Source organism: Physeter macrocephalus, chromosome 18 (assembly GCF_002837175.3).
Source record: "Physeter macrocephalus isolate SW-GA chromosome 18, ASM283717v5, whole genome shotgun sequence".
NCBI lineage: Eukaryota > Metazoa > Chordata > Mammalia > Artiodactyla > Physeteridae > Physeter > Physeter macrocephalus.
In genome coordinates, this window is record NC_041231.1 from 86,773,430 (window position 1) to 86,800,711 (window position 27,282).

The 27,282-nt window shown below is 41.7% G+C and overlaps 3 protein-coding genes across 3 annotated transcripts in view; 1 reads left to right on the top strand and 2 right to left on the bottom strand.

Moving 5' to 3' along the window:
• The window catches only part of ZSCAN31 (zinc finger and SCAN domain containing 31), a 284,613-nt gene that overhangs the window by 127,301 nt on the left and 130,030 nt on the right, over positions 1–27,282 (top strand). The window lies entirely within an intron of this gene.
• LOC102992933 (zinc finger protein 345-like) lies at positions 1,522–27,148 on the bottom strand. The gene is given in 5 exon segments (XM_028479444.2): positions 1,522–2,850; positions 21,289–22,033; positions 25,133–25,262; positions 25,553–26,061; positions 27,037–27,148. Coding segments are annotated over 4 exon segments (2,439 nt in total). The 5' UTR covers positions 25,982–26,061; positions 27,037–27,148; the 3' UTR covers positions 1,522–1,715.
• LOC102982303 (zinc finger protein 24-like) lies at positions 2,841–8,646 on the bottom strand. Its single transcript, XM_055079587.1, has 4 exons — positions 8,601–8,646; positions 7,299–7,774; positions 6,652–6,799; positions 2,841–3,193 (listed from the first exon to the last, which is right to left on the bottom strand). The coding sequence occupies exons 2-3, from the start codon at positions 7,727–7,729 to the stop codon at positions 6,754–6,756; spliced, it is 477 nt and encodes a 158-aa protein (XP_054935562.1). The 5' UTR covers positions 7,730–7,774; positions 8,601–8,646; the 3' UTR covers positions 2,841–3,193; positions 6,652–6,753.

Below are 27,282 nucleotides of genomic sequence, written 5' to 3' on the forward strand. Positions count from 1 at the left end.
TACTGTATATCTGAAAGTTGCTAAGAGAGTAGATCTTAAGTGTTCTCACCAAAAGAAAAAAAATTTAAATGTATGTGTTGATGGATATTAACTAGACTTATTGTGGTGATTCCCAGTATATACAAATATTGAATCATTTTGTTGTAGATCTGAAGCTAATATAATGTCAATTACATCTCAAAAAAGTGTTGGACTTGTGGCGATTCACACTTGAGTTGGGTCTTAGGGACTGACACAACATTTAATAACTTTTGATGCTTCCGTATTTGCCATTTCTTTTAGGAAAACATTGTATTTATATGGATAGGCTGGAACCTGGAGATAGTTAAATATCACTGGCCTGTAAGAGAAATGACACTTCTATTCACCATGGAAGTGAGAGGTAAAAACTATAAAAAGAGACAATGGGAACATTCTCTATGACAAGGAAAGTTTCAAGAGTCTTATATTCAGAGGATCAGAGGCAGTAGAGCAGAAAAGTGAAAGAATGACAAATTAGTAGACTAGATAGCTTAAGGGAGACTTAAATTCACCAAAATTTTTTACCACAGCTGGGCCAGTTTCTTTCTATTGACAGGGAATTATGTTGCCCTATAAATACTGTAACTCTAGCAGAAGTCAGAAGCAGTCACAAAAATGAGGAAATATTCTTCCAGTACTTGAAAACTATCATCACCTTCAGCAAAGTCCCTCACTACATTGACTGAGGGAGATAGGCAGTGCTGAAGCTGAAAGAGGTTTCAGTTGTATAAATATACTTTGTAGGAGATGGAAAATGCTGGAATGAAAGGCTTGCTTTCCCCTCTTCTCTTTTGTCCTCTGTTGTGAGCTCAAGGAGCTGTGTTCACAACCGAAATGTATGCTCTGTGCTTTAGCCATGATGGCCACACTAGATTTTGATGTACTGGGGGCCCAAACCTCTATGCCCTCCATATCACTTAGAATATAACATGTCCTTTTCACCAGGAAATCCTAGTTCTGGGGCTGGGGATCAGGAAGGGTCTGCAGGCCACCACTTATGGTCAGAGGCTTGGTTAGGTAGCCAAGGTGGGAGGGAAACAGAGACAACTCATCTCACACATTCTAAGCTCTTGGATAGTCCTGTGACCTCAGCTGGTACTAAGAGAAGCAATTTCAACATTAGACTAGGCTAAGGCTAGTTAGAAATCAGAATGATTTGAAAAAGCAAAACATAAAAACTCATGAATTCATTATAAAAATATTTTTTACAGCTTCCCTTGTGTACCTTTTCATTGTATTAAATGACACTTCACTGCATTTAACAAAGGTAATCACAGGTAAATTTCTGTTGATGTTTAGTTTTCCAAAATCTCAACTTTTCCAGCATTTATGACCTTTAAACAACTTTTCATTGTGTTATCTCTGACGTTCTTTAAATAAGGAAGTTCAAGAAACATTTTATCTCAATTAAAAAAAATTCTGAATTCTACTTGAAGTTGTCACCAAACACCTTAGCAAGAAGTCATTTTAGTGGATTCTCTCGTGTCCCCTGCATCGGCAGGCGGACTCTCAACCACTGCGCCACCAGGGAAGCCCTGACGTTCTTTAAATAAGGAAGTTCAAGAAACATTTTATCTCAATTAAAAAAAATTCTGAATTCTACTTGAAGTTGTCACCAAACACCTTAGCAAGAAGTCATTTTAGTGGATTCTCTGGTGCTTAATCAGAACTGAGCTTCTACTGCAGGCTTCACCTCATTCACCACTGCTGGGGCTTAGTAGGATGTGGCCTCTCTGATGTTGGATCAGCAATGCTCTCTGCTTGTATGCCTTCCCACACTATTTACACGTATAGGACTTTTCCTCAGAGTGGACTCTCTTATGTTTATTGAGATTTGACTTACAGCTGAAGGCTCGCCCACATTCAGAACATTTGAAAGGTTTCTCTACTGTGTGGATTTTGAGATGATGACTAAGACCTGCCTTCTGACTGAAGGCTTTGCCACACTCTTTACATTGATAAGGCTTCTCCTTGTTGTGAATCCTCTGATGTTCAATAAGATGCTCTCCCCTTGTGAAGGCCTTGCCACACTCAGGACATTGGTAGGTCTTATCCCCAGTGTGGATTCTTTTGTGGTTTCTCAGGCCAGTTAACTGCGTAAAGGTCTTCCCACATACATCACACATATATTTTCTTGGTTTAGGAGGGTTTCTGTGCTTCCCTCCTAACTTGTGTTTGTTGAGGCCTGAGTGTTGACTGAAGGCTTCACCACACTCATCACATTTATAGGGCTTCTCCCCAGTGTGACTTCTCTGATGTATGACCAGGGTTGAGTTCACTCTAAAGGTTTTTCCACACTCAGCACATTCATAGGGTTTTTCCCCTGAGTGAATTCTGTGATGTATTATAAGTTCTGAGCTCCGGCTAAAGGCTCGTCCACATACAGGACATTCAAAAGGTTTCTCTCCAGTGTGGATTCTCCGGTGTTGGTTAAGTCCTGCATACTGAGTGAAGGCTTTTCCACATACTTTACATTCATAGAGTTTTTCTTTACTGTGAATTCGCTGATGCTCAGTAAGATTTGAACGCTGCCTGAAGGTTTTCCCACATTCATTACATTCATAAGGCTTCTCTTTGTTGTGGAATTGCTTATGTTCAGTGAGGTCTGCACTATGGCGGAAGGTTTTCCCACAGTATATACATTCAAAAGGTTTCTTTCCAGTGTGGAGACTTTGATGCTTTGTAAGAACCGATCTCTGACTAAAATATCTGCCACATTTATTACATTGATGGGGTTTTTCTCCAGTGTGGGTTTTGAGATGTTGGGAGAGGCCTGATTTCTGACTGAAGCCTTTGCCACACTCTTTACACTGATAAGGTTTTCCCTTGCTTTGAAGCCCCTGATGCTGGGTAAGCTCTGCATGTCCGATGAAGGCCTTTTCATATTCTGTACTGGAATATGGTTTCTTCCCAATGTGGATCCTCCTATGCATCTGAAGGCCTCTTATACAAGTGAAGGTTTTCCTACATTCATCACATTCATATGTTTTCTCACCTGTGGCATCCCCATCCTGCAACTCCAAACTTCCACTAGGTTCACTGTCTCCTCTGTATGTGGCATGCTGACACACGGTTTCATGATGTCCATCAGACCCCTCCCTACACCATAATGTTTCTTCATAAGGTTCCTGCTTCACTTCTAATGTCAGGTTCTCAGTCCTCACACCACCATCTGAAACAACAAATCATATAACTTGAGGAGAAAAGGCAACTCAAAAATAATTTAAGAGACAGACAGGTAGGAGGGTTAATCTTTATTTTAGATTTAACAGAGGATTTTATATCTTTTCTTTATTTAGTGTCAGGGGTTCAGAGAAACAGGTCAGCCAAGTAGAAGGAATGGGAGTAATACAGGTGTGGGAGTGAGAAAGAATAAAGCATGGCCGAGTTACCAATAGAGTATGGTAAAATTGATAGGATGTCACTTCTGTGATTACCTAAGACTGTAAGTTCCAGCTACTATGAGATTTTCTCTATTGACACTCTCCCTTGCTGGTTTGCTGGCTTTGATGAAGAAAGCCACCATATGAAGAAGCCCATGTGGCAAGGAACTGAAGGTGGGTTCTGGCCAGTAGCCAGCAAGGAAATGAGGCCCTCTGTCTGTGTGACTGACTGACAGAGAACTGAGTCCTGCCAACATCCATGTGAGGGTGGAAGTGGATCCTTCCTCAGTCACCCCATCTTTGGCATTTTGACTGCAACCTTGTGAGAGACCCAGAAGTGGAGGGCCCAGGTAAGCCATAACCAGACTCCTGACCCACAGAAACTATGAGACAATAAACGTGTGTCGTTTAACTGCTAGGTTTGTGGTAATTCATTAAGCAGCAATTGATAACTAATGTACCACTACTACAAAAATACAAAGCTTCCTAACTATAAGAACTACTACAATTAAAAAAAGAGGAGGGAAAACAAACCACACACTTAAAATCATATGCATGTATATGTATATCCATACATACGTGAACACACACAGATAAGTATTTATGCATATGTGTATATATATGTTTATACTTATTATCAATAGATGCAAATGGCTTAACTTATCTATTAAAAGAAAAAAATTAGGGAATTCCCTGGCGGTTCAGTGGCTAGGACTTGGCGCTTTCACTACCCGGGTTTGATCCCTGGTTGGGGAACTAAGATCCTGCAAGCAGCACAGCATGGCCAGGAAAAAAAAAAGAAAAAGAAAAAGAAAAAAATTAGATTTGGTCACAGAGCAAAACCCAACTCTATTATATATACAAGAAACACATCTAAAATAAAATGATAAGAGAAAAGTTATGAATAAAGGATGAACAAGAGAAAATTAAGCAAATGCAAATAAAAGAAAGAAGGCATCATGATCTCAGTTTCAGAAAAAAGGTGAGATTCAGGCCAAAAGCATGAAATTAGACAAAGAAGGGAACTTTATAATGCTAAATATACAATTTACAGTGACAATGGAACAGATATGTCTAATTATGCAGAAAATAACAGAGGAGCAACTTTCCTAGAGCAGAAATTATAGATGACATAAAGAGACAAAACAAATAACAGACTTTAATCATCCTTTCTCTGTCTAAAAAAACACCAAATGGGCAAAAAAATAAAGATACGGAAGATTTACCAAGTGAAAGCAACAAAATTAAATCTTAGGGATAAATATGTATATCAAGCTCTGTAACCTGAAAATAGAACATCTTTTCAGATGTGCAGTGACCTTTAATGAAAACTATTTTTTGGGTCATAGGAAAACCATAACAAAGTCCAAAAGGTGTAAACAACACAAGCATTCTCTGACTACAATAGAATAAATCTAAAATTAATAACAAAATCAGAAAATAAGCCCTTCCATCTGAAAGCTTTGAAACTTCCAATTATTGGTTCAAAGGCAAAATACAAGCATACATTTAAGATTTTCTAGAAAATAACAAAAACACTACATTTCAAAACATTTGGGATTCATCAAAACCTGTGTTCAATGAAATATCTGTAGCATCAAATATTTATATTAGTAACAGATATATAGATCAATCCACCTCAAAAGTTAAAAAATAAAAAGGACAACTAACTAACCAAGATAACTTGCTCATTTAGGAACACTTTACTGGCTTTTCTCCCTTCTGTGTCTCATTCCCCTTCCTTATGCTTTCTGGGAACACCTCTGATACAAATTACTACAATGTAAAATAAATAAATTTAAAAAACAAGTGAGAACATAAGGAAGGAATTAACAAAAATAAATGCAGAAACAAAATACAACATAGAAAAATAATGGAACATTGTAGTGGTAGAACAAAATTGAATACCCCATTGTGAACTCATATTTTTTAGGAAAAAAAATGTACTTCTAGCTCTACCCATAAAATGTGCTAGAAGTATTGTTACCCTAGTGGTAAAGAACTCCCCTAGCACCCAGATTTTATACCTCAGTAGCATTCTCCATTAAGAAGAATCAAGGCTCCTTCAGAAAGGGTTGATACCAAATCTGGGTCTAAGGAAAGTATAAGGTGAGCCTGGAACAATTAATTTTGTTCAGAAAGGAAGGATTCAAAATTCATAGGGTCATGGCAAAAAGAGATAGGGGCAAGATGGGAGACATCCATACAAGGCAAAGATGTGTCAGTCTGAGCATTAAAAGAGTAATAACTGTGGCAGATTCAAACACACTGACTCAATGAAAATTACTAAGTCCATAATGATACTAACACAGAGAAAGTCCTAAAATCTCACGTCGCCATTTGAGGTACCTATTAAACCATTCCCTGAATATGAAAACTGGTAAATAAAGGGGGAAATCCAGGATACAGGGGCAGCAAAATAAATGATACAATGAGGAAGCAACCAGAAAAATCCAGAGGGTAGGAGACTGGCCTGGGCTCATCAAAAGTCTGGGCTGTGAGGGAAAATGGGAGAGCGAAACTGTTCTAAAGTAAAAAAAGAATTAAAAGGCATAACAACCAGATGTGTTATGTGACCCTGGCTTCTATCCTAGTTTGCACAAATCAGCTTTAAAGACATTTTGGAAAAAAATGGACCAGTATGAATTTGGATTGAGTTTAGATAACATTAAGATGTATTGACAGGGAAAAGGGAAGATTATTAACTGAGCAAAATAGATTATAAAATAGCACATAGAAATGATCCCTTTTTGGTGAAAGGAATGTGTGTATGTGTGTATACACACGTGCACATAAAAGATATACAGATATAAAAAGTCATCAATCGTAATCTCTGGGTGATAAGAATATCATGCTTTGCTTTCTTATTTTGCAACTCTGTATTTTCTAACTTTCTACAATGCATATATACTTCTCTGGTAATAATAAGAGGTAACTTCCAAAAAAGTCAATGTAGTTTTACAATGTTAATATCCTATCAGGGTCTATTTATGTAAGCATCAAAATACTTGAAAGTAACATTTGCTATAGACAATCTGCAGAAATTTCAACTGTGGATGTTTAAAACCGACATACTGCTGAGGCTGTTCTGAGATGACTTATCACCTGTTAATCATTATTACCTAAAATGTCAGCTCTGTCACTCTTTAACAACTCTCATCACAAGGAATTAACAAGTCACACTCCACAAAAAAACCAAAGGAGAGCTCATTTCAGTCCAAATTCCCTAGAGAAATTCTTGCCTCACCTCTTTCCTCTGAAGGGTGGGGCTCAGGTCCTTCGCCCTTGAACTGGACTGCTGGAGGCTGAACTCGGGTACATGAAGATTCTTCATCTAGTGTCTTAAGTGTCACTGTATGCAAAAGGATCTTCTGTTCCAGAGCACAGGCTGAAAGCTAGAGACAAACAGCACTCATTAGGCCTGTAAGGATATCATGAATTTAACAGGGACCAAACCTCAGGGAGGAGTCCCCAAGGAACATCCCCCGAGAAAGACTAGGAGGAAGAAGCTAGAAACCAGGCCCTAGGGCGCTGAGAGGCAGCCAGAAAGGTAAGCAAAGCAAAGTTTGATCAAATCTTGTTTCTGTCACTTCATGTATTGGCTATGTGTCCTTGGCTAAGTTACACAACCTCTCCAAACTTAGTTTTCATGTGTGATACCACCTACGTCTTTGCTGCTGTGAATGTTGAATGACCAGTAAAGGAGCACGATGCCTTCAGTATCTTTATTCACCATCCCCAAATCTGCTGTTTCCCACCCTTCCCCTTCTTCCCCTCCTGACTGGCTTAGCAAGAAGCTCAGTTCCCTGCTGAATGCTAGGTTTTCCCACTGTTCTCTCAGAGCCTTCATACTTGAGAAAGTTTTGCTCCCAGTTCCCTGCAACCACATCATACTAGTCTCTTCCTATGTGTACATTTCTCTTTCTTTCCAGATTCTCCAGCATGGTCACCACCTCCTCCCCACTCTCTGGATGATGTTCCTGCAGCTGGGCCTGGAGCTCCTGGGGCAGGATGGAGAGGAACTGCTCCAGCACCAGCAGCTCCAGGATCTGCTCCTTGGTATGTGTCTCTGGCCTGAGCCACTGATGGCAGAGCTCCCGGAGCTGGCTCAGTGCTTCTTGGGGACCAGGGGAATCCTGGTAGCAGAAGTGTCTAAACTGCTGCCTGAAGATCTCCCAGGCAGGAGGCTGGTTCTCTGGAAGGCTGAGACCCTGATTCCTGGGGTGGTCTTCCTCCAACTTCACTTTCACCATCACAGGCCCCTGCTGACCCCACGGGGCTTGGAACAGCTGGCCAGCAGACTTTCTTGTGTCCACAGCCATCATGCCTGGCTTCTGCTGGAGTTTCAACTGGAGGCTTCTGAGGACACCCTGGGGAATAAGAATTAAGTGATAAAGGGATACACGGCATATACTTCGAAGAACGCACACAAGAAAGAAGACCTGTAACCAGGGAAACTAATTTTATTAATTCACTAAATCCACAAATATTTTTTAGAGGCCTACCTTTTACAGAAACTGTTCTAGGTGTTTGAGACGCATTAGCGTACAATGATCCCTGCCATCATGGAGTGTCCATTCTAGTAGGAGCAATCAATAAACACAACAAATATGAAAAGTGTCGAGTATGTTACGGAGACAAGTAAAAATATATAATTGCTGGGGGTGGTGGTGGAATGAAGGCTTGCACTTAATGGAGGAAGGTTCCTCCAAATCCAGCATTAAATACATGTATGTGGCCCCTAAGCTAAAGCAAATTTTCAAGTTATCACTTGGCACCGTTTTTCCATACTTGAATACATACGACCCAACCTTGTGGGAGAGGAAAAGTTACTAGTCACAGCCAGAAAATTATTGATGTTTTCATGTTAATCTGGCAAAACTGAGAGCGAAATCCCACTTCGCTTCACACAGTGCTGGTGGCCCTGGTTTAGTCAGAGCGTCGGAATCACGGTTCCCAAGAAGGGGATCCCCAGTCCCTGGACAGGGTCCTGTCTTGGGGCCTTGTGGCCGGCCTTTCCGGAGCCTCCCAGACAGACGTCTGCTCCCAGCTGCGCAGCCCCGAACCTCCCCGGGCACAGGGTGTCCTCCAGCCGGAACCAGGGCCGGTGCTGGCTGCCCCACGCGGCTCAACACGTCTGGGGCTTCGCAAGGCCGAACCCGATATCGAGGTGGAGGGACGCCCCCATACACTCACCTGACAGGAACGCAGAAGTGCGGCTCCCTATACCGGTCGCTCAGGCGCGCCGGCTTCCGGCATCTCCCGGAGGTCACGCCCCCGAGCGCGCGCCCGCGACCCGCCTCCGCCCACGTGCGCAGCGTCTCCGAGTTACCCTGCGGCTGGGTACGCTGCGTGTTCAGTTCGAGCATTTCGGGACTAAAGGCGGTGAAAGCAGCAACTGTACTTTGACAATTAACAGTAAACCCAGTTCCTGGATCTCTGAAAGTAAAAAAAAAAAAAGTTTCGGACACCCGCCTCATGTCAACCTGGCAGGATCTCTTAACTGAAAATGTAGGGGAGGAGTGCTAGATGACAACAGAGAAGAAAAATGATTGCTCTCTTCCATAAAGAGCGTTCCCGGGAAGTAGGCCGTTGGCGGTCAGCATCGCTACCTGTTTGTCTCCCCTCTGCCCTTCTCCTGGGTGCTTTAATCTCCTCTGCGCCCAGAATCCTCTCCTTCTCAGGAAGGAACACGATAGCTAGCCTTTAGGATCTCGTGAATATACTGAAACCAGGAAGAAACACAGAAAACAGTGATGGTCGAAAAGTGGGAGCTGTTAAGGCAAAGAGCTTGGGCCAGAAGGCAGTGGAAATTTGCGAGAATGCATGACCCTAAGAGCAGAAGAGGATTAAATGATGGAAGAGGTTCTACTGTGGAAGAGTTGGAAGAGGGGGCGATCAAAGTAGGTGAGCTCACTGCTCTGAGGGAGGTTCCTCAGTGAGTTGCTACTTTAGTCAGTCAGCAACACAGGGTTGGGAATAATAAAGGGAGTGGCAGACACAAAAAGGAGAATCAACATATGAAGTGGGGTGCTGGAATTTTGAAAAACCAGCCAGAACTGTAAAATTGTCCTTGTCCCACTGTGCAGAGACCGTGGTGTATTGGGAACAGATTCCTCATGGCTATTTCCACAGGAAAGCAAGACTCTGAGAACACTGGCCCTACAGAAGCAATGTTGCTCACTTCGGAGTTTCTCTTGTGCTGAGGCAGATATTCCCCGTCCTTCACAGTGCAGGACGTGCATATCTTAAAACAATCTAGTTCTCTCTCAATTCTTTTTCTCTCTCAATTCTTTTTTTTCTTAATTTTTGTTTTTGTTTTTGTTTGCGTTGGGTCTTCATTGCGGTGCATGGGCTTCTCGTTGCGGTGGCTTCTCCTGTTGCAGAGCACCGGCTCTAGGCATGTGGGCTTCAGTAGTTGTGGCGCACGGGCTTAGTTGCTCCACAGCATGTGGGATCTTCCCGGACCAGGGATTGAACCTGCATTGGCAGGCGGATTCTTAACAACCGTGCCACCAGGGAAGTCCCTCTCTCTCAATTCTTGATACCTCAGAGAAAATTCAAAATCCCTTCACCTAGAAAAAGGAGAAAGGACACCAGTGTTGTGATACTGAAGGGATTATTACTGAGTAGAAAAGGGGGAAGCAAGCTATTTTGAAAGCACCTGGAATGAGCTTAATGGTCAGATCTTAGAAAGCCACAATGAAGATGCTACGTTTCAAGGCCAATACCAAGGACAACACCACAAAGCTTCCTGAGGAGACTGGAGAGTTGACCACTGCTCACATGTGTAGGAACTGAAGCCTCTGAACCCCACACCCAGGACCTTCAGTTCACAGAAGGGCTGGCACCTTGGGGATGTGGAGAGCTGAATGACAGCAGAGTCCAGAGCAAAACCAGCCCTGCCTTGTAAACATCCCTAACATTTCTTCCCTTCCCTGTCCAAAGTGGCTAAACATCTGTCAAATTATACTTACTAGGAATTATATCAAAAATCCAATAAGTGAGATCAGATAGTATAGGACAGTGGTTAAGAGCTTATAATTCCGGGTCACTGAATTCAGGTTCCTGTGCTGCAGTGCCCCTTGAGCAAGTCACTTAACTTCTCTAAATCTGTTTCTAATTAGGGGACAATAAGAAAACTAAGAGCACTGGGCATCAAGAGGATTAAATGAGATCACACAAGGGAAAACCACGAGCAGAGTTTTTGACAGAGTACACACTATGGATAGCTTTATCATTTGTGAAAAACTCTAAGTCTTAAGAGTCTAAGGAGAAATGACTAATATATCCATCCCATTTACTGTGTTTATGTGTAAAGTACACACTTTTACTGAGCCTGCCCACAAGGGGTCAGTTGTTCTGCAGAAGATATAAAGTGAGCAAATTAGTGTCCTCCTTGGGCCTGAACCATATACCAAAAAAATTACATAATCTTTATAATCCAGAGGCCTATTATGTAATTAGGGCACAGACCTAGAACACCTGACACTGATGAACAACAGAATGTTAATATGTAAATATATTATGTGGTCCTGGATTTAAATGTAGAAGGAGTTCAAGTATGGAGATTCACTGAGTCCCAGTGGTTAGAGTCTTCACAGGAGATATGGAAGGCAGGATGGGCCCTGGAGAAAGGGAGCAAGTTAAGAATTCCTCCTTCTCAGGTTGGGAAAGGTTCAGGAGTTGGGGAAACCATCCTGGGGCTAGAAATGGAAAGGAGGCTTGTGACCTGAACTAGGAGGCTGGCAAACAGCAGTTGGCCAGAGGCCACCAGGATGGGGGAGATGAACAGCAGGCCACAGTCTAGAAAGGCTGTCAAAGATCTGCTCAGATCTTTATCCTCTTCAGGGAGTGCCCTGCATCCACTCTTACCCTGAAGTTGTTGCTTCACTCGCTATGGTTACATAAAGAGTTTTCCCAGACTAAACCCAAGGAAAAGGCAAATATTTTAAACATGTTACATCAATCTTGGGAGTTCCCTGGCGGTCCAGTGGTTAGGACTTGGTGCTTTCACTGCTGTGGGCCCGGGTTCGATCCCTGGTTGGGGAACTAAGATCCCGCAAGCCACGCAGCCTGGCCAAAAAAAACCCCGAAAATAAAACAGAAAACATGTTACATCAATCTTGCTCCTAGGTACTTGTGATTTTTAAATATCTACATGTGCCAACTTCTGAAAACGTGGAGGGGTGTCAAGACTGAACATGACTGTAATGTAAACTGAACATAGCTAATTTTCTCATTCATAATTATTAGGCTCATTTTGAGAAGTATCAGAAGCTAGCAATCGAGATTCATGAGGGCTTTGGGCTCCTCTCCCCCAGCTATCAGTTCTGGTTTTAGATTGAAATCTGCTATGCATACAGACATTTATTAGCAATGTTCAGGAAAATTATCAAAACTTGGAAATAGGCAAAAATATGCTAGAACGTTTTGATTCTCTTGGGGAATTTAACAATGACTCACAACTGATTAGATTTCAAATGTTTTACAGTCCTAAAAAGTTAGAGGTTAACTTATAGAAAACTGAAAAGATATAAACTTTTCCCCTGCCCAGAAGAGAATACTAACCAATTTTGTATCTAATTTAGCAATTTTATTGCAATGTTTTCCCCTCACTAATTATATGAATTTCAATTTTGTATATTCTTATGGAATCAAGTCTGCCATTCTGTTGGCTCCTCCATTAATGAGTTAAATTTGGACACTTGCTCATTATTTGTTAGAATGAACTGTATGAAATGATTGCCTACTCTAATACTTATAACCTAATATTTATAAGAAACATTTTCCTTAACAATTTAAGAGTGAAACATTGACAGCAAGCATGGGCAAAAGTCATATAGCCTGTTCTGGGAGCATGATGAATTCCCAGTTTCTCTCTCTGTGTGGTTGCTCCTCTCACATCTTGGGTGAAAGGTTCATTGGAAGGAAATGTTGCTAAGGATGCAGTTAACCTTAGAGTCAGGATCAGGCAAACGGAATCTTCTGATATCAGAAAAGGTTGAGAATCAAGCCTCGAGTGCCATTCTAATAGGTGAGCCATGAAGGACTCTAGATGTTCATGAAAAGGTAGAAGGAAGAGACTCTAAATTCTTTTAGTCACTATATATCTTTAATATCACAAATTCCACCAATGAAAACTCACTTCTAACATTCAGTATGTAAATTAGTAAAACCTCTGCTATTAATCAGAGATAGAGCTAATTGCTGTGCTTAATGCTAACTTCCTCTGGAGTGTGGCCTTTCTGATGTTGGTGAACCACCCCTGAAGGATATATTACTGATTAGAGGATCTATCCACGTAGACAGTGAGGTCAACTTTTTTTAGTGTTGTTTGCTTCTTAGTAAATTATACACCATACAACAAAGACAACCTGTTTTCATTAGACAAATGGGATGTAAGTTCAATAACCAGACCATTTTCCCTCTTCCATACAGGATGTTCCTGGAAGGTATGTAATCTTGTCTCAGTGTTAGATTGTCTCTATTTCCTAATATCATTTCAGACAATTCACAAAAATAGAAGTGTACCTCAATAAAAAAGACTCTGTTCATTAAAAAAAAATTTTTTTTTGATGTGGACCATTTTTAAAGTCTCCATTGAACCCATCACAACATTGCTCTGTTCCACGCTTTGGCCCCTTGGCCACGAGGCATGTGGGATCCCAGCTCTCCGACCAGGGATCAAACCCGCGCCCCCTGCATTGGAAGGCGAAGTACCAACCACTGGACCACCAGGGAAGTCCCTGTTCATATTTTTTATTGGCATAATGTACCTTCCTACTCATATTTTATTTTGGCACTATTTTTCAAATAGATTTGTAATAATGTATAAGAAATGTATGCTTGTATATGTAGGTGTGTATACATATCCACACACATATATGTGTTGTCACCAAGTGTTTTTTTGTAAAGAAATCCCACATTGCTTTGTTTTGAATGTCATCTGTGTATATTACAATTACAAATAAGGTGTCAACAAGTTCTCTCCCTTTTTTCAAAGTTGTACTTATTAAAAGCTAGCACCAATGTCTTCTTTCTGTGAAGACTCTGCTAACTCCTTCAGTCAGAATTAATGTGCTTTAACATTATTTGGACTTTATAATATAATTACTTATTGTTTATGTAGCCTATTCTGCTTTAGTAGATTATAAATTCATGTTCTACTTATCTCTGCATATGTCCTTGGTATAGTTAATGACACACAGGAAAGGCTTCATAAATACATACTCTGTACGATTAATACTTTTAGAAGCATGTGCTGGGGTTAGGTTAACACTGAGGGGCTGCTATAATTAGATTTATGGAGGCTCCTGGTTCTATGGATGAGGAAGGTCCAAAAAGCTCAGGTTGATATTTATGGTAGGCTTTATTGCTTTTCTTTAATATTATAATATTAGACTAAAGAATCAAATTATTAATTTCCTCAACTTACATCTTCTCACTATTTGATACAGCTACGCCCACTGAATATATCACATAAAGCAGGGACATTGTATTTTCCTCATATTTTCCCCTGTCATTAGACTAAAATCTCTTGTAATTTTAATCTCTATTGAATTCTCACAACCACGGAACTCCACACATCAGGGGATTAGCTGGCTGAATGACTGATACAACTATTCAATATGTCAATCAACCTGGGAGAAGAGGCCAGTATGCAGAAGACTTATATCACTTTCCCCATCTCTGGCTTTCATGTATCTGATCTTATTTCCTTTGTTTTTAAATATCAAATGTCCCAAATGTCTTTTTAAATATCAGGTCCCAGTGTGACCTGAGAAAATAATCCAAGAGACATTTTTGGCCAGTGAGTACCATTCCTTTAGCTGCACTACTCTAGGCCCTGTCTATGGGCTGAAGACACATCTGGTGCAGACACCAAGGATCCCCACTCCTACTTTCCTACACTAAAAGCTGGGAGGTCCCTCAAACTCAGTTGTTCCTTGTCCACCAATAAGTAGTAGACATATCCCACCATATCCCAATCATGCAGTTTTCCATCTTTCCTTCTGGAAGGACATCCTAAAGAGGACTGGATTTATTTTGTACTTTAACTTGGAGTGTACTTTTTGTGCCTTAAATATACTGGGGAAAAGACTAGAGAATAGGGACTTCCCTGGTGGTCCAGTGGCTAAGACTCCGTGCTCCCAATGCAGGGCTCTCGGGTTCGATCTCTGGTCAGGGAACTAGATCCCACATGCTGTGACTAAGCGTTTGCATGCCGCAACTAAAGATCCTGCATGCTACAACTAAGACCTAGCACAGCCAAAAAAAAAAAAAAAAAACAAAACTAGGGAATATACTTGAATGTTTCATACAGATGAAATTAATAATAGGATATACGGCCATATTTATATTTTGATAGGAATTTAAAACATAACAAATTTAATATACCAAGTAGAAAAACTCTACAGGTCCTAAATGCCTGTGTTTTACATCATTTTGACTTAACATAGTGCTTCTATGGGAATAAGGTCAGGTAGAATTTGGTTTCCATTTGTCACAGGAGATACTATTAGTGCAATTCACTTAATTCCTCAGAGGAAACTGAGTATTCATTAAGTCTCCCCAAGCAAGAAACTGTGCATGGCAAACTAAAGTTCTGTAGACCATCAATAAATTACTCTGAGGGAAACAGGTGCCTTTCAGATTATATCATACATTAATCTGAGGGAAATGTGTATCTTTTTCACATGGTTGTTTCATGATATGCATACCCCTCATCTTTCAAATGTTTTCTCTCATTTGAGTTTTTGTAAAAGCAGCATATCTTTTCTCATTAACCCTGACAGGTTATTTTTGCAAAAGTTAATAGAAAATAGGAGGTTAAATGGAATGCATTGTCCTTGCATCTTTGCTTCTTTGACCAAAAACTAAATGGTGGTATAAAGGTCACTCAAGGAGTCATATAATAAAAATAAATATAAAAATAGATAAACAGTGTAAAGAGCAGGAACATCCAAAGGCCAAGCCCCAATTAAGATGGTAGCTGAGAAGTTCTCCCCAAAGCTAAGTTCTCTGTTCTGTGTAACTGATGGCAAAGCATCATTACATGTATGATGAATTTTCTGCCTTATTCCTACTCAGATCAGACCTGGCTGTCCTTATGAAAAGCATAAAGACAGGCATGTCATATTGCCACTTGAGAAACTACTTCTTCCCAGAAGGCTCTTTTTTATACTCACCACTTTGCTATAGAGGGGTGGGTTCCCAAGGGTTATTCTTGAGCTAGATATTCAATGATTTCTCTGGTTAAAGATCTTGCCTCCTTCCAGAGTACTTTCTGCTTTTGTGCATGGGCTTGAACCTAAGGATAAAAAAAATTTTCTCATTGTACATGTAAAGGATTCTGATGAGATTAAATAACTTGCCTAAGATCACAGAGCTAGTAAGCGGTACACTCTATAGATATAAATTCTTGCAGTCTGACCACTACACTTACTGCTCCTTTACAAACAGGCCCAACTGGTTTGTGAAATAATTGCTAATAGCTAAAACCTCAGCATTTAGTTAAAAAGAAAATTTCCAGTGGAGTTGGGAGACAGACAAATATCACAGTCTCAAGAGCAATGAGCAGCAGATCTTTGAAGAAGGAAAACAGAAAGACACTGCTTTAGCCCCAGTAAAGAAAGGACATAAAATGTTGATTTGCTTCTATCCCTTCCCATACTTGGAAGCTCAGGATTCAGCATTTTTATAACATAATATTGGATTACCTCTTTCCCATTTGCTGGCCTGCATATCCAAGCTGTGTCTTCAGACTCTCCTGCACAACTACTGCCTCTTAGCTGGATGATTCTCCTGTATCTAAGTACAAAGCTCTCCCGTTCCAATAGGGTCTACTCCATCACCAGCAGTTCCAGGATCTGCTCCTTGGTGTGCCTCTCTGGCTTCAGCCAGTAATGACAAAGTTCAAACTTTGTGAGGTCTAGGGACCTCCCGGTAGCAGAACTGCCTGAAACGCTAGGGGCAGAACTTCTGGTGAGGATGCACCTTCCCAGGCAATCTAGGCCTCTCCCAAGCATGTGCTTCTTTTCCACTTTCACTATGTGCAAACCCTCCTGCTCCTAGTAACGTGAACTACAGAAGTTAGGGTTACACCAAACTTTTGATATCTTGGGCTATGATGGCTCAAGACAAAGTTCACTTGACTTAGAGTACAGAGTCAAGGTGAAGGCTCTCCTGGGCTCTGGGGGATAAGAACATATTGTAAACAGAACAAAATTACCTGGGCGGCCAAGAAATTACATAAGCTTGTTAACTTTATAAGATAAAATAGTGACAAACCAAGCCTAACAGTTTAGGGACAAACTGTTGCCAAGGCTGCGGAGACAGGTATGTCTTTGCATGGCAGCAAACGCCAGGGAAATCCAGCCCACCCCGCTTCCCCTGCGCCTACGAAGTCACACTCCGCATGCGCTATGGGGGTCTCGTGGGGGTTAGGGCGCACCTGGCAGCCGGGGCTGCGCACGGAGAGCGCGGCGTCGCCCGCACGCGCCCCAAACTCGACTCTAGCATCTGCCCTCTCTTTACAACCCACTCAGGAACCCCGGTTCTTCACCCCGAGGCCGGAAAACGGCCGGCTCTGCTCTAGAGAAGAGGGAGAAGCGCTGGAGTGCGACCCGACACGTGCACACAAGTACACAGCTGGACAAGTCACCTAGGATCTCGGTCCCGGAGACTCTACTTCCGGGGTTTGTACAGGAACTTGGAAGGTCTGAGCATCTCTATGATCTCGCCGGCGCCCCACTGGTGGTTACCCGGCGCTCCCTCCTCACCCGGGCCGCCCAGCCGCCGGCCTCTCCAGGCCGCCTTCCAGAGCTCCCCCTCCTTCACAGCTTCTGCAGACCCAGACTCTTCTAGAGAGCAGCCTGGCGCCCTCTCGGGGTTTGTGAGTCGACCACTACACCCAGGAAATGTACGTCGCAAAACAGTAGCATAAAGGACGCCAGACTTGGAGTCAAGAAATTTTAAAGCCTTGCACTAGGTCACTTTAAACAAGTCACTCACTTTCTCTGTTCCAAGGACCGAAGTCAATTATATCGACAGGTCAGATTTATTATAAAATGAGTGGATGGATAACGAAATGAACTCAGGGAAGTTTTTCCAACCTGTTTAGCTCACCAACCAAGTTTTATGCTTTCTAAGGGGCACTGGGCAAGTGAGGGTGAGATTTCCCTGATGCCATTCTTGGGTTTGTTCCTGTATACTGTTACCTCCGAAGTGCTTTGAATTTCTTTAAAATGGATTCTAACATGGGAGGCTTACTTAAGCAAATAAGACACAATTTTGATGTAAACAGCCCAGAGAAACAAGTCTTGATATAACCTACTACTCTACACAGCACCCTTTAAAAGGAATTGCACATAACACCCCTGTGCAATATCAGTGACATGTGTGGTGTCAACAGCTTCTTCTGCCTTTTTCTATATATCTGTGATGGTTAAATTTTATGTGTAAACCTGGCTTGCCTACGGTGCCCAGTTGTTTTAGCACTAGTGTAGATGTTGCTGTGAAGGTATTTTGTAGATGGGATAAACATCTTCAATCTGTTGACTTGAAGCAAAGGATTTTACCCTCCATAATGGGTGGGCTTCATCCAATCAGCTGAAGCCCTTGAGACAAAACTGAGATATCCCCAAGAGGGAATTCTGCCTTAAAACTGTAACACAGAAATCCTGCCTGAGTTCACCTGCCAGCCTGCCCTGCATATTTTGGACTTAGTAGCCCCCAATCATCTCAGCCAATTCCTTTTTAAAAAGAAAAGAATAATATATACTCTGTTTCTCTTAGAATCTCAACTAATAACCAAAATCCTATTAATCCGTAAAGTCCCACAAATGCCCACCTTCTTTATATACTTTCCCAATTCTCCCAGGCAGAACTGGTTTTGATTTGTGTTCATTTATCCTTGTTTTGTATTGTAAATTTTCTTTCTTGAATTGTAAATTCACCATTGAATCCGTGTTTTATTTACCTTTTTAAATACCCTTAAAATGCATGACACATATGTAGGCAATAACCGTTCTTTAAACACATATCTTCAGAAATGTATACTAGCCAAGTCACTGTGGAGAGACCTGTCATATTCACTTTTGTAAACACATCCCTAACTCTAAGGTTAGCAAGTCCACAAAGGTAACATTATTGACACTATGTATGTTTTCATTATTTTTATTTAAACTAAATCAAGAAATACAAGTATCCCCTGCTTTTTGAAAATGTGCTTTACGCCTCTTCGCCTTTACAAAAAAGACCTACATTAGTACCTGTTTTCACTAACTGAAAGAAAGCCAAAGAGGATTTTGTTTGCCACAAAAGGCGAAAAGCGAATAGCGTTCAACATTTGTTTTGCAGCCAGCCTTGTAGAGAGGTATCGCGCAAATCAAGCAGCAAGAGTGGCACCACCAAGCTCCTTCCCTGGGAACTACACTCAGCATCTCAGCATTAAGCCACTATAGCTTTGAACAATGTGAGCATCTGTGCTTTATCTCGATTTTGTGCATTCGTTAGCAAAATGTGTCCTAAGGTAACTGCCTCTTTGCTTTATGTCATTTTGGCTTACAAAAAGTTTCATAGGAATGCTTCACTTTCAGGTAGCAAGGGAAACCTGTATCCTACTTTTCAAATTTCTCAATTTATGGTTTTCCATTTTTTGCAAACAACCTATCAAAAAGTCAAGGATGACTTCACCTTGTTTCTATTTAGTTTACTCTGCTATTAAATAAAACCCTCCTCTGAAGTAGTCATTCTCCAGATAAGCAAATTCAAATGTCTCCAGGGCTCAGACACATAATGAAGCTGCAGGGTGGGGCATGGAAAGAACTGGAAGGTAAGAGGTCTGGCCCAATGATGCCAGATCTTACTTTTTTCAAAATAATATGGAAATCCCATTTCTACATAAAATTTCTAAATTTTTTTAAGTTGACAGCTAATTCAATTCCTAAAAACAATGAATGAGCTACACAAATGTCTGCCAAATGTATCTGATCCTTAGGATGCCAGTTTTCATCTGTGGCATAGTTCCCACTGCCAGAAAAGCTCAGTTCATCAGCACATTTCACAGGAGAATTCATCCACTTGGTTGAAAATTCCTCAAATGTATAAGTATTCTGTGAAAGTCTGCATTTTAAATTTCAAGGTGTCTCACTTCAGGGAGATTTAATGTTCTATCCACTTCTCTTTTATTTTTGTCATAGGCATTCCCCTCTGACCTGTAGACGTCAACCTCTCAGGTATTTCCTACCTGAGCCTTGAAACAAGGCAAAACAAAATAAGTGTTGGCACTAAGGATGAACAATTAGCATCTCCAGAGTTTTCTTGGTTGGTATTTATTTATACTGTCCCTATAAAAATATGAATATAGTGAAATACCCCACTTTTATACACTTTCTACCTTATAAACTTTCTAGTTTCTCAAGTCCTCCTAATAGTGAAAAGTATATTTCATTCAAAGTCAAAGTAGAAGACAACACCAATGCTTTTCAGACTGTCTATTCCAAAGGTTGAAAAGATAAACTAAAGCATAATAAGGACATAGGTATCCAGACGATAACAGTGGACAATGAGGGAGCTGAGCTTGAGATCTCTATTGGTTTTTAGCATAAGAAAGTCAGAAAGATGTAGGAGAAGCATTATAGACTTTGCTACCTGATGTCTCTTCAATCCCACTACCAATATGGGATCAAGTCCAACTGGCATGCTGGATGGTCAAAGGTATTTCTGGGATTTTTTCCTAGAGATAAACTGGAGGAGGAATGTGTATCACTGAGGTTCAAAAAGAAAAAGAAAAAAAAAGAGTACGTATGAATAAACAGCACTCTTGAGGGCAAAGATATACATTATAACTCTTTCCTAAAAACTATGCCTCTTTTCTAAGGTGACAAAGTGACCAGCAAGGCCTAAAACTTCCTGTGCTGCCCTGACATCTTTGAGCCTCACAGGGACCCAAAAGCCTAACCATCGGTTCCTCTGCTCTTGCTATATATGCCTCCCACCCAGCAGGAAGTGACCCCACTTGGCTCGTTCCCCATCAGCTGGACTAGCTACACTCCTCAACCTACTGGGTTTCACCTCCTTGCCTGCCCATGAAATTATGCAGACAAGCCAATCACATCCTCCCAAGGAAACCAGACATCACCCCATCTTATTACTACAAAGCCTGTATCCCAAAGCTCCTATTTGTTCACTCTGCTCCCAAGTGGCCCTCCTCCCCTAGGCTATGGGTATAAGCAGCTAATTAACTGCTGTCAATCCCATCTGTCCGGTGTCGGGTGTCATGTGTTTGGCCATCTTCCAAATCCTAGGGTAGGAATTCCTCCCTCACCAACAGGGTGAAGAGAAGGCAAACAAAACAGCAAGCTGTGTCGTTTAGTCACTTTTAAGTGTAACTTACCTAGCTTACCCCTCATTTATATAACTTCAACAACAGCATCACTTTCCCTGTTCATCCTAAGTTCTCCTTTACATAGTATGCACACTAACAGTCTCAGTGGTCTTCTGTTCAAAATCTGAGAGCCACTGTATCATCAGGCTATTCAGGGTATGTGATGGTAGTGACTTCAAGGAGCAAAAGTGCTGAAGGACCAAAAAGGACCAAAAGAATGGGAGAAAGAAACAGCAGCATCCACAACAGACTCAGGCCAAAATGTGAATGGTCTGCTCCAGTGACAAGCTACCAGCTTCTTTCAATCTGCTGGACGATATCAGAATCTCTTCTAGTTTGACTACTTAGAATAACAATGGAGACACCACATCCCTAATTTCTTGAATTTATTACACAGTGATTGGGTCTGTATTCAGTATAGCTTTCTAAAGTGTTCAGTAAAGCCTGATTTATGATTAAAGGCCTTCTTACAATTAGGATACAGAAACAGACTTCTGCCCTCTGTGGATCCTCTGATGACGAACAAGGCTTGACCTCTGAATGAAGGCTCGTCCACATTCCTCACACTGATAGGGCTTCTCCCCAGTGTGGATCCTCAGGTGCTGAGTAAGGCTGGTGCTCCCTCGGAAAGCTTTCCCACATTCCTTACACATATATGGTTTCTCTCCAGTGTGACTTCTCTGATGTTCCATGAGTCCTGACCTCTGAGTGAAGGCCCTCTCACACTCATTACATTTGAAGGGTTTCTCTCCAGTATGGATCCTCAGATGTCCAATAAGGTGTGAACTTTGACTAAAGGATTTACCGCACTCTTTACATCCATAAGGTCTTTTCCCAGTATGGATCCTCTGATGAAGAACCAGGCCTGTGTTTTGACTGAAGGCTTTCCCACATTCATTACACTGATAACGTTTTATTTTATTATGAATTTCCTGGTGTGAAAGTAGGGCTGATTTATAACTGACGGCTTTTCCACATTGATTGCATTTATAAGGTTTCTCTCCAGTGTGAATTCTCCAATGTCGAACAAGCCCTGAACTCTGAGCAAAGGCCTTTCCACACTCCTTACATTTGTGTCGTTTTACTCTCATGGGGTTGACCTTTTGCTGTTCTGATTTACCCCTATATTGAAAAGTTTCTCCACACTTTGGATCCTGGAAAGCAACCAATGAATTCCTTTCTGCAGAAATCTGCTTTGGAGCAAATTCACCAGTCATTTTCCTGGTCTCAGCTCCTGCTGAAAGAGCAAGACGATTATTTAAAGTGCCACATATCCCACATAAACGTTTGGAAGTAAGATTAGTAATAATAATTGATAACATTATGAGTGCTTATTAATATCAAGGATTATGCTAAATAAGCAAGAACTATCATCCTAATGGTTTTTGATACTCACTGCACCTATGAGTCATAGAGAATAAAAATAAATAAATAAAACACTTTTGGGCCCCAGCCCAGATCTAAAAACTCAGAATGGTAGGAAAGAAATGTAAATTTCCCAAGAGTCTTCAAAGGGTCCCCAATGAACATACCTTCTAGCATTCATCCCTTGTGTAGACCACCCCCCTCCCACACAGGATCTAGGCTGGCCTGTGACTTGCTTTATCCAACAGAATATGGTGAAAGTGATGATACGTCAGTTCAAGGATTAAGACTTTAAAAAGATGCTTTTGAGATCCCTGAGTTACCATGTAAGAAGTCCAGTTACCCCGCTAAAGAGATACATGAAGAGTGAGAGAATGATAACCTGAGGCCCATCCATCTCAGAATCTTGCTAAGCCCAGTTTTCTAGCCATCTCCTGCTAAAGTATGAGGAGTGAGTGAAGTATCTCGAGCATCACAGTCCAGGCAAGCCCCCCGATAACTACAGCTTAAATTGATATCATGTACAGTAGAAGAACCATCCTGTTTATCCCAGTCAATCCAGAGAACTGTGAGAGATAACACAATGGTTGTTCCTTTTAGCCACTAAGTTTTGGAGTGGTTTGTTACATGGAAATGGGATAGCTAAAACACCAAGTGATCACCCAATATTTGGTGATGCTCACAGCAACACAATGAGCTGGGTAATAGATATAGCAACTGAAACACAGAAATTAAATAATTGGTCTGTGATCACATGACTATTAAGTGATAAAGCTTGGCCTGAAACTCAGGTTTACCTGAATTCAAAGACCACGCTCGTTATTTTACTATAAAAAGAAGATACTCATGGTAAAAATTTCAACAGTACAAAAGGTATAAAAGTAAAAAGTCCAAATCCCAATTCATCTTTCTCCATCACCCTGTGTCCTTTTACTTTCCCTAGAGGTAATCACTATAACTTTGTTGCCTACATAATAAGTTTTCTACTTTATTTATTTATTTATTTATTTTTATTTTTTTTTTTTTTTGGTATGTGGGCCTCCCTCTGCTGTGGCCTCTCCCGTTGCGGAGCACAGGCTCCGGACGCGCAGGCCCAGTGGCCATGGCTCACGGGCCCAGCCGCTCCGCGGCATGTGGGATCTTCCCAGACCGGGGCGCGAACCCGGTTCCCCTGCATCGGCAGGCGGACGCGCAACCACTGCGCCACCAGGGAAGCCCCAAGTTTTCTACTTTAATCCAGTGGCTGTCAATCTCTCACTGCATTTAAAGGAATTTTTTTCCTCCAATATTTTCACACAAGAGCCAAAAGACTTTTACATAAAGACATCCACTGATGCAGTGTTTAAAATAACAAAAAGAGGGAATTCCCTGGCGGTCCAGTGGTTAGGACTCCATGTTTTCACTGCTGAGGGTGCAGGTTCAATCCCTGGTAGGGGAACTAAGATCCCAGAAGCCACATGGTGCGAATAAATAAATAAATAAATAAATAAATAAATAAATAAATAAAATAACGAAAATACTGGAAACAGCCTAAATGCACATCAGTAGGAGACTGTTAAATTAACTATTATACATGTATGCAACAGAAACTCAAACATCAAAAAGAATAAAATAACTCTACTGATAAGAATAACATTATTTCTGCATGTTTTCTCTAGGCCACAAACATCGACTGCAACTGAACGAAGAAACTGAGATTGTGGTACCCACTGATTTAACTAGAATGTAAGTTGCATGAGGGCAGAGACGTTGGCCTTCTTGTTCACCTCTATATCCCCAATGCTTAGAATACTGCTGGACACATAGTTGATGTTCAATAAATATTTGGTGCATGAATGAATAATGTCCTGAATATTCTCATTAGGTAAAAAAGAAAGCAAAATGCAAAGTAGTGTGTATAATATATATGTTAAAATGTATTCAGGATTTGTTTTAAGCGGGTATGGTAAGACATGCATAAATGGAAAGGACTATACGAAGAAATATTTTACACTTGTAGATCCCAAGGAACAGAAGACATAGTCTGCCATGCAGGGCTGCATGGGAAAAAACCACGATCGATCAGGAGGCAGAAGGGAAAGAGGGGAGAGCATGGCCTAGAGCCTTTATTGGAGTTTCCCCAGGAGGGAATGGATAAGGCAGGGTAGGTATGCTGAGTAAGCCTAGGATGGATAATTTGAATACTTTTGCCACACTCTGGGCTATAGGGATGGTCCCTAGTTCTCTGGTATCTGACCCTGGGGTGATTTAGGGCAGGGGGAATATTGGCTTGGTGTGTGAAGGTTTGATAAAGGAGATGTTTGGGGGACTGGGCTCCAGATTGGTTGGACTGTATATGAAAGGCCCACTTGCAGGGGAGTCCTTTGCTGTCTCTAGGAATTAGCTAGCCCTGGGAAGGACAGTCTGTCCATGATCAAGGCCCCAAATGCCAGAGCATCAAGAATATAAAAAAATTTTAAAATATAGTCAATACATCATGATACCATTTTCCCTAAAAAGTGGGGAGAGGCTTGAATATACAAGAAAAATTTTAGAAGTATATACTAGAGAATGTTAACAGTGGTTAACTCTTCGGAATGGAACTTTTATTTTCATTTTGTATTTTGCTATACTACTTGAATTTTTAAAATATAAGCTACCATTATTGTTCTATAGTAGCTAATTAAAAAATATAGTACTAGGGCCCACTGTAGTAAATCTATGGTAGATCTGGGTATCTGTATTGTTAAAATGGTTCCATAATGATTTGGATTCACAGTTAGAATTGTAAACCACTATCATAACCCAATTAAAAAATACCACATAACGCAATGCAAAATTAAATCAACTCTAGATATGCTCATAACCTTCTGGTGTTAAACTTATTCTGCTATTCTAGATACCACTTTTTTCACCAGAAATACTGCTTCCTAGCAGACGCTATACTCAGTGCTTCCAAAAAATCACAAAAGATTCACATTTTAAAGCTTACCATTCTCTTGCAGAGGAAAATGCTCCCAAGGATCACACTTCAGCTGGATGTTAAGTGACTGATTTGCGAGGCTTACAGGTCCTACTTCCTTCCACAGCACTTCTTGTTTGTAATGTGCACTGGCTTGGACCTAAGGACATACAAGAAGAGCTGGGTTCATGAGAGGATCAGCAATAGCTAACTAAACCTCAAAGTTTGATTAAACATAAAATTTCCTATGGGTACAGAAAGCAGAATGATGAAGAAACCAGTGTCTTAATCAGTTCACAAAAGCAGCAGAGCTTTAAAGGGAAAACAGAGGATAATGTGTCAGCTCAGAAAATAATGGTCATAAAATCCTCTTGCTTACCCATGCCCACTCTCTTTGCTGGTAGACCCTTGGGGTTCTCATAAATGAACAAGAGATTACCCTTTTCCCACCTGTTGTCCTTTGTCTCCAAGTTCTGTCTCCAGATTTTCCAGCACAGTCACCACTTCCTCTCCACTCCTTGGATGATACTCCCATACCCTGGCCTGCAGCTCCTCGGGCAGGATGGTCAGGAACTGCTCCAGCACCAGCATCTCCAGGATCTGCTCCTTGCTGTGCATCTCAGGCCGCAGCCACTTTTGGCAGAGCTCCCGGAGCCGGCTCAGAGCCTCTCGAGGTCCAGGGGCCGCCTGGTAACGGAACTGCCTGAAGCACTGGCGGAAAAGTTCCTGATAAGGGTGCACATTCCCTAGTTGGCGAGGCTTCTGCTCCCGAGCATGGTTCTCCTCTTCCTCTACCTTCACGATTCTCAGTCCCTCCTGCTCCTCTCGAGTGTGCACCACAGGAGTCAAGGCTGCGTGTTCTCTCAACTTGGTGGACATCTTAGAGTGCAATGGCTCAGGATAGGATTCACTTGTCTTACATACCAGGAATCAGGAAGAACCTTAGGATCAGAGCACTCCTGTGGGAGTAGAACACACTATTAAAACAGCAGAATAACTAGAGCAGTCAAGAACCTATGTTATTAATAATGAAGACTCACTGCCAAGGTGATGTTCCTGAGTAGCGGAACATTAGTAGGATAATATTCCTGAGATCCGTGAAAATAGATCAGCATTACTGAGACAGGGCACTTGGCTGCTGATATACAGAAAAGTGCTACATAAATATTAGTATTAGAACTTCTATTGTGGGAAATAAGGCCACATTCTCAGAATTTAAAGACTTTTTAGTTTATAAGAACTACATTACAGGAAGAAAAAAAGCACATGAGCCAAGGCTGGGGACCACCATAGCTCATTTGCCAAGGCTTTCTTTCATGTATACTCATAATCTACCACCCCTTCATAGAACTGTTTCGGCAGGGCAGGATGGGTCTTGGGACACTCCTGTAGAGGGAAAAGGAGGCTTCCTGATCCTTAGCAAGGTAAGGGAAGATGGATCTTGCCACACTTTAGTAAACTTACTATGACAATACACATATAAGCCGAGTCACAGTTATTTTTCCAGTAAAACTTTTACGACATTTAAAGGAATCAAACCACTTATACAGAGGAGTAATACACTACAGCTCCATAAACTGGTTATAGTGTTCGTTCAGGGAATAAAGGATTAAGCACCTAACCCTCAGCTGAGACATTTCCCTCTCCCATCGCACCCCCCCCCGCCCCGCCTCCATCGTGTATGAAAGAATGAGAATTAAGCAAAATCTGGGTGGTTTATGCTATATTATAAAGTAAAAATAACAGCGACAAATCCAAACCGAACAGTAGAGACAAATCGTCACTGAGCTCGTTACCAAGCACTGTGTGCACGTGCTGGGGGGAGAACAGGACACGCAAGCCGCAAAGACCCCCTCCCCGTCCCACTTCTGGCCCGTGGGACAACAGAGATGGGGCGTTCTGCAGCTTCGCTGGGGAGAAGCCCGACCGCTCACCCGCAGCTCTGGGGATGACTGGCGCTCCCTGGAGATTAGCCCTGGCAGGTAGTTAAGGCAAAATCTTAAACCACCATCCCGCCGGGCCAACCAGGAACCCAAAACGGCCGAGCAAAAGGCGCCCAGGACCACGAGGCCACTTCCGGTGCCCGCCTAGGCATCCGGAGGCGCGGTCCTCTCTATGATCAACCTTACTACTCCGCCGGCTTTACTGCCTTCACCAGATTCGGCCAGGGCGGGAGGAGC